Here is a 7,937-nt window from a genome sequence, read left to right on the forward strand (position 1 = left end):
CTGTCAGTTTTCTTCTATATGTAAGTGGATTCATGTCGATCGAAACGGCTGGCACTTGCGCAGTCTTTCTTTACATATACTGGCATCAGAGGGACTGGGGGAAAAAAACACTTGAGATGACAATGATGAACCACCACCATCGAAAATTGTCTTCGTCATCGGCTCTTCTACCAGACCAACATATCTACTCTTCTGGTAATTGGCTTTTATTATGGAATTTTGATGTTTTTTTAACTTGTTCTATTTTCCAAGGGATTCTCTACCCATGCAGAAGGCATCCCCAGTACTCTCAGCCGATCATGGGCAACCACATTACACATGTAGACCGTGCTTCGCCTGCACACCATCAACGTAGACTGTACCTAGAACAGGGTGACTCAGAAGAATCACCTCCTCAGACCCCTCGTCAGGTAATTTCCATTTTATTTATACCTTACTTTAAAGTGTAATGTCATATTCTTGAGTTTGAGAAAAATATATATATTTATCCATGGATAGGTTATAGTAGGGAGACCACGGTAGCCAAGTGATCAGCATAGTAAACTCTTGGCTCTCGACCCCACGGTCATGGGTTCGATTCCGGCTGATCTGAAGTAGCTGTTGATTTAGGGTAAGCTAATAAGGAGTGGGCAGGAAGCATTTAAGTTTACAAAGCATGCCCAGGTGCCAGACCTATCAATAGCGTATGTGATAAAAACATAAGATTAGAATATAAACATTAGGTCAAATTTGGTGGAGGTTGTTGGTCTGCAATAAAGTCATTGAACACATGTTAACTGATCGAGTAATATTTAGCCATCCTCCTTTACATCACTAACCTCACTATCCACGACCTCAACATTCTTTTTTTTCAACGAGCTGATTTGTTACCGATTCCCAAAATTTCATACTAACCTCTCGATCCATCCTAAACCTATTGCTCAAGCCCTTTCTACAAATTCTCAAGAACACACCACATCACTTTAATCAACGAGTCCCCTTGTCCACTATTCCCTCACAGAGTCAGCATTGGATGACTTATCTTACCATGTTCCTCTAGGTGCATTGTTAGTTCTGTGGCTATGGTAAACCAACCAAAATCCCAATTATGATTTTTACTCTAACTGGAAAATTCTTGCTTGTCTGCTATCACCCCAATACATTCAGACAATAGTGTATGATTTTGGAGCTACCGCCTGACAAAAAACGCCAATGTAACCCACATGCTCGATCAAAATGAAAACTGAAACATCTGATACAAAAGATCAACACTCAAATCTCCAAACAAAAAATTATCGCTCTCATCATTCCAATTTAGACTTACATACAGTGTACAAGAATGTCAATCCAATTGTCACAAAATCTAACCCCAATCCATCCAAAAATCTTAAGTACAATAAAACTTACTCAGCTTTGTTCTACGTCACCAACAATAACATCAACAGTTCTAAACATGTTGTATATTCAAAAGTTAAAACTGGCTACTGACGTTTTATTCCAGTCCAATAATCTCTGTATCCAGATACCACCCAACAATCTAACCGTGTACTGTAAGGACTCTTAGAGTCTGTTATTGACTCCATGTTCACCTACTAAAATTCAGATTGCCCCTGGCCCTGTTTTTCATGCAATCCTTCTCTCTTGCAAAGATCACATGTGAGCTATAACCTGACTGATATGGAAATTTCGTAAGGCGATTAAAAAAAAAAAAAAATAGGTGATAGAATTATCTTGCTTTTTATTGTTTTGCAAAAGGTTTGACTGCCAAATTTAACTTGATCACTCTGGATGTCACCGGGATGGTGTCATGAGTGAGTTGTTTCAACAGTCAGATGATGCCACTTGGTGTTCACTTCCGTTCTTTGAAATCTCTCAATAATATGTCTGATCAAGCCAAAAAAAGTAGTGAATGTGTAATTCAGACCAGTGAGATTATTAGATGACAGTACATCAGTGATTTCCAACTCAGTTGCAACCGCTTAGGAAGCCTTAGGGATGGCAAGGATGACAGTGGTACTCTAGCCAGCGTACCTAACAATGTCCTTGGTCCTTCACGCCATACTCATTTGGGACAATCTCACCGAGTTAACAAAGTTGTCTACCACCGTACCTATACTAAGCAAAGTTCTTGAATCTTAGATCAAGGTAAACTGATATTTATCTAATCTAAGAGTTGCGAGGGTGCATCCATTTGGTGATTGTATGTGATTTGGCATGAGCTTGGGGTGATTCGAGTTGAAATTGGCATTGCTTATTTTGTCTGCATTGACTCCTTGACGTCCGCGACAGGTCTTCCATACACCCTCTCACTGTGCTTTTGTTGAAGAGATCTCTTCACTAGAGCGTCTTTACAAAATGGTGTTTATCTTGCACATAGCTCATGAGGGTAACTAAAAATAGAAAAAGAAGCTAAAAGTTGTTCCTAACCAATGCTATGTGGCCCTCCAACATTTTTCATGATTAAAATGAAGCATTAGTGAATTGAGTTGGCACTCAGAATGGAAAATTATACTCACCCAACTAAGTGTAGGCCATTCAAGGCAGTCATACGAACACTTACTTTGGGCCAAAGCCTGTTTGTGTCTGGCATGTGCAAAAGGTTGCTTGATGTTTCCCTCATAATTAATTGAAGGGTGTCACACCTTGGCTCTATATAGTCAGTGGCAGAAAAGCAGAAAAAGCAGCCAGGACCTACCACCGTGGTGCAGCCTCTCCGATGGTAAAATTGTTATTAAAAGGGAATAGAAGCATCGGTGGACTGGTTTGGCAGAGAAGCTCTCATTAATCAAGAGCACGGTTGATTTGTAGCACATGGAGATTCTGAATTCTTGTCATATTCAAAGGGGGAAAACATGGAAAAAAGTAGGTAAAAGTAAAGTATTTGAGTTCTCAGTTTTAGAGAAAACAGGACTTGATGGATACCGCATCTCATGTTTATTTTTTGCATATACTTAGAGTGAAAGTATTTATTAGTGTGAATGTAGAATGAGAGTGCTGACAGTGAAATATCGAGTACCTTCATGTCTAAGAATAGATCATGTGAGGTGGTCATACAGACACTTACTGTTTTGCCCAGCTGTTAAGGCGCATTTTTTCTTTTATATTTTATCGTAAAGCCCTTCCCACCAACATAATTCCCTTTGTACTGCTTTTCCTTGTTTCGGAATGTGGCCTGCTGGTATGAATAGCCTGATGAAATCGGTAAAATCATTCCATGTTGGGAGACGTGATTTTGATCCAAATTCCGATTCAAAACGTTCTCAAGTCCTGGGATCCAATAATCCTAGGACATATGTACATAAGATGAACCCTCCGGGTCGGCCGACTTCAATTGGAAGAAGGATTTAGCACTCTTCAGCACCTGTGAGGAGAATGATTCGAGAGATGAAAGGGACATTTTCTATAGGGGGTGAAAGTTGAAAATATTCATAATATGGAAGGTTGCCTGTATTCTTGTACTATTATATATTTTCGTAACATTTTCCCATGTACAAGTACAGCCTTGAGCAGATATTTTTATGGCAGCTATGGTTTGAGCAGAAGAACCTTTAAGAGAAGCCTTCAAATAGTGAAATCTCTGAATATCATTCAAGTTTTCATTATCATGGATGAGGTTTACAAAGGTATCTCGAAAGGACGGCCATTCAGATGGTCGGGAGACGAAGATTGTTAGAAATATCATTGACAGTTCTGTTCTGAAAGCTTCTATCCGGATCTGTTGTAGAGGGAGAAGAACGAGAAGGATCTCCCAGGGACAATACCTCATAGAATGCCAATTTAAATTCCATTTTAAGCTGTTCGGAATCCAAAAGGGGAATATTCAAAGATTTTGAATGATGAATTTCATTGAAAACCAGTATAAATTTGTCATGGGTCGCATCCAATCGAGACAACCTGGCAATAAATAAGGGTGTTTTTGTGGAATCACCTTGAGCCTCCAAGCCCAAGGGATTGGTAACCAGAATGTCGTCAGCTAAATCCCGCAGCTCATCTTTCAGATTATCTAGTTTTTGATCCATTTTTTCCATAGTTTGAACCTTAGGAGCCATAAATTGCAGGTGGGTTTACACAAATATAATACAACAAAAAAACAAATGATGGAAGATATAATTAATAGGAAATTAATTGAGATCCGGCCCGGAGGACCAAATTATGTTAGGGGGAAGGGCTTTCGCTAATTTACGATAAAATATAAAAGAAAAAATGCGCCTTAACACCAGCAAATAGAGAAAGGATGCTCCATGTGTCTAAAATTGAACATTTTTACATTTTTTGAGGAAACAAGTTTGCTCGTAACTATATAGTTATATGTCCTTTCTTTTAAATGTATTTTGAAGCGCGGATGTATCGTGTGATAGTATGGTGGAATGTTGTGACCCCTCAGACCCGGACGACTAAAATAGTATAGACAATAAATTCAAGGCAGAAAGAGAACATTTGCGAAAGACCATCACCTCAGCAGAATGGCCGCCTAATCTCCAAAAGCTAATCGGTGATATCAAATCTTTTAGACCACTAAAAGACTTTGCCTCAAATACGCTTAAATGAACAAGTCCCTATTTATTCTAATTATTAAGTCCTAAATATTGTTATTATTGTTAGAGTTTTATTACCGTTATTTATTTATTTATTGCATAATTAAACATAGGTTTAGGTTTAGGCTGTTTTCCTCTTCTTAGTAAGAAAATTTTAGATAATATAAATAGATAGAAAATAAAACCAAGGAAAAGTAAAGTGCAAGGGGAAACCAGCAAGGGAAGACCTTTTTTGTTTTAGGTTCTAAAATGAAAATATGGTCCCTTCAAAAACCGACCAGCGGTCTTGCCTGCAGGAAAGATCGTTTTTTTTTTTTGTTTTTTTTAATTTTTATCCCATTTATTTGAAATCCCTTAGATATACAAATTCGATTAAGCTAAAGCGTTTGTCTGCCGGTATGGGGTCTTCCTCAGGTACGGTGGGGTGGTGGAAAGGGTAAAATTAAAAAAAAAAGACAATAAATTAACTTCTTAATTGTTTTATTATTATTACACCATCATGACAGTACTACACCAGTCGTGCCTTGCATCATCAGATTCTTTTAGTTACGTATTCAATGTCTACCAGGTGAACTGCACCTACATTGAAAATTAAACTATGCTTCTAAGTAAATTAGAAACCGTTTTATAATTTTCTTCTGAAACGTCATATTTAAGGGGAAAAACTTAGAAAAAATTAGGTAAAAGTAGAGTATTTGAGTTCTCAGTTTCAGAGAAAACAGGACTTGATAGATACCTCATCTCGTGTTTATTTTTTGCATATATTTAGAGTGAAAGTATTTATTAGTGTGAATGTAGAATGAGAGGGCTGATAGCGAAATATCGAGTACCTTACTGGCCCTCAATTAGATGTAGAGGTTTAAGGAGGAATATTGAGTACTATAACCTAACTGATGGTCTGCCCTTAAGAGTGAAAAGTGTCAGTGGGTTTAGATTTACAAATTGCATGCATAAAGGGCTGAAATGAGCAAGCTGTTGAAAGCCCCTGGAGCCAAACTTCAGAGGCGGGACGTATAACACAGAGGTCTGAGTGAATTCATAACCTCAATTCTGTATATATCTGCACATATGCATATTCTGTATATATGCAGAATTGAGCTTATATAAATCAATCAACATAATTTCTAGGCAAACCTTGTTCCTGGAATCATAAATATAATTAGTTCTAAAATTGTTCCAGGTTGGTGGGTCCTGTGTGGGTGTATGTCTGGTACCTCATAATCAGGTTTTATTTTATTGCTTCATAGTTAATCCTTTAGTCGGGTTGTGCTTTTCCATAATTATATAAATTGTCAATGTGTAAATCTTCTCTTTCCTTTTCCAGAAGGTGAGCAATGTTTCATCGACATATTACGCATACCCAGATGATGCATACCATCCTTCCGAGCTTGACGCCGAGATGCCTCCTAGACCTTGGGACCTGCCTCGAGATTTGACAAATCACACCGTATCGACAACCGCCGATATAAATTCTTGCGAAGATATCGGCGATTTTTCCCCGCACCCCGAATTCGTCACGTTCGATTTGGATGAAGTCCCGCCGCTCAGGATCCCATCGGAGCAAAGGTCCAGAAGTGATTTCGACTCGTTGCGAAGGACGACGCCTGTCTAGCACATGCCTCCGCCACATCGACACTACACAGTCAACTGCTGCATATTATACAGGCTGGCAGATCAGTTGGACCAATAGTGATTTTGCTCAATCTGTTCCAGTCAATTCTTCACGTTAAACATTTTGTCTTTGATTCACTTAAACAAGCATTGAGATTTTTTGACACATGGGACCACATACGTTTCCCTAATTATTTAATCTTGTTTTGTGACCATTGGCAAGGATTTGATTTCACAAAAATAAACAATTTTGTGATTTCATTTACGATAAAATGAATCTAAAACAATTTCTGTCTTGGTTAACTATCAACCCAAAGTCCAGGTAACAATTTTATTCCAAGTTTGTTACAAAACTTACGTTGACAAACCAGCATAGTTTTTTTTTCTTTTTTTATTCTTGTCTTTTGAACTGATTGGCAATTTCTTCAACAAATTGTGTACTGTCGGTGTGACGATTGATAATACCTCATTTTATTGATAATATTGGACAATTTAAATTTATAATGGTAAAGAAAAAAGTTAAATATTCCATTTGTAAGTTGAAATGATTTCTTAGAAAGCTGAAAATCATACTAGGTTGGAACAGTTTACAAAAAAGTAATAAGGAGAAATTACACTAAGTATAATAGAATAGGAATGTTGTTACCTGAATAGTGAACTAGGAACTGCTTTAGATCAAAATCAAATTAGGTTGATAGACAGAAATTTTATTATAAATAATTTTTTGATAGGACTATTTGTTAAAACTGCCTGCTCACGTTAGTAGTATTAAACAATAAAGACATATAGGTTATTCTTGCCATAAATATATATTTTACATCAGATCAATGTGATATATGCATTTCAAATTGATATAATAAAACAGTATTTGATTTAATAAACATATAAAAAAATAATGAAAGACGTGTTTAGTAGATTAATAAAGATAGTGATGCGTATTTAAATAATGTTTATGTAAAGGTTATGCTAGTGTAGAACATTTCTGATGGTCAAATGGTGTGAACATTTGATAGGAAATTCACTAATTTCGTGGTCCGCTTGACCAATTAATATATTACAATTAATTAAGGTTTTTAGTTGAGATAAAAAAGTCAATGACACGAGCGGGATTCGAACCCACGATCTTCGGCTTGATACACCGCTGCTCTACCACTTAAGTTATCGTGAGCTCGATCCACTCGGAGACCAACTTCCCATCTCAACTTCAAATTCAGAAGGTGCGGTTGAAATGGGAAGTTGGTCTCCGAGTGGATCGAGGTCACGATAGCTCAAGTGGTAGAGCAACGGCGTATCAAGCCGAAGATCGTGGGTTCGAATCCCGCTCGTGCCATTGACTTTTTTATCTCAACTAAAAACCTTAATTAATTGTTTGATAGGAAACTTTACTTTTTAATTTTCTTTCAGAAATAATTATTTCCAATATTTACTCCATTGCTGATTTATACTTGAAAAATGTGAGATTTCTTCTTGGTATTGGTGGGATGATGACTTCCAAATCTATCTCTTTTTTTCACCTCCTAACCTTCAAATCTCTATCACACTAATCCAAGAGCCTCCTGGACCATCAAAAATGGACTCTATCAATATCAATGTCTCAGGCTATAGTATCCCATTCAATTCCTCAAACTTTAGCTCCTATTCCTCCGCTCTGCATTAACAACCAACTAATTATCAAACATCTGTCAAAAACCTAGAGATCTTCGTTGATCAAACCTTTCCTTGGAAACCCCAAATTTCCCAAATATCCCATTGTTCCTTCTCCACCCTTCGGCAATTCCATCATGGAAACCAACTCTCCCTTGTGCTGCCCCA

At 37.4% G+C, this 7,937-nt stretch overlaps 1 protein-coding gene across 1 annotated transcript in view; it reads left to right on the forward strand.

The window, feature by feature from the left end:
• LOC106673530 overlaps nucleotides 1–7,202 on the forward strand; it is a 44,060-nt gene extending 36,858 nt beyond the window's left edge. The window contains exons 5-8 of the mRNA XM_024225510.1: nucleotides 8–195; nucleotides 253–410; nucleotides 5,695–5,739; nucleotides 5,839–7,202. Of these exons, the coding sequence (XP_024081278.1) occupies nucleotides 8–195; nucleotides 253–410; nucleotides 5,695–5,739; nucleotides 5,839–6,126 (679 nt within the window). The 3' untranslated portion in view covers nucleotides 6,127–7,202. The remainder of the gene's footprint in view (nucleotides 1–7; nucleotides 196–252; nucleotides 411–5,694; nucleotides 5,740–5,838) is intronic.
• The last annotated feature ends 735 nt before the right edge of the window (nucleotides 7,203–7,937 follow it).

This window comes from Cimex lectularius, unplaced genomic scaffold (assembly GCF_000648675.2).
Source record: "Cimex lectularius strain Harlan isolate CLEC.00 unplaced genomic scaffold, Clec_2.1 scaffold6, whole genome shotgun sequence".
Classification (NCBI taxonomy): Eukaryota; Metazoa; Arthropoda; class Insecta; order Hemiptera; family Cimicidae; genus Cimex; species Cimex lectularius.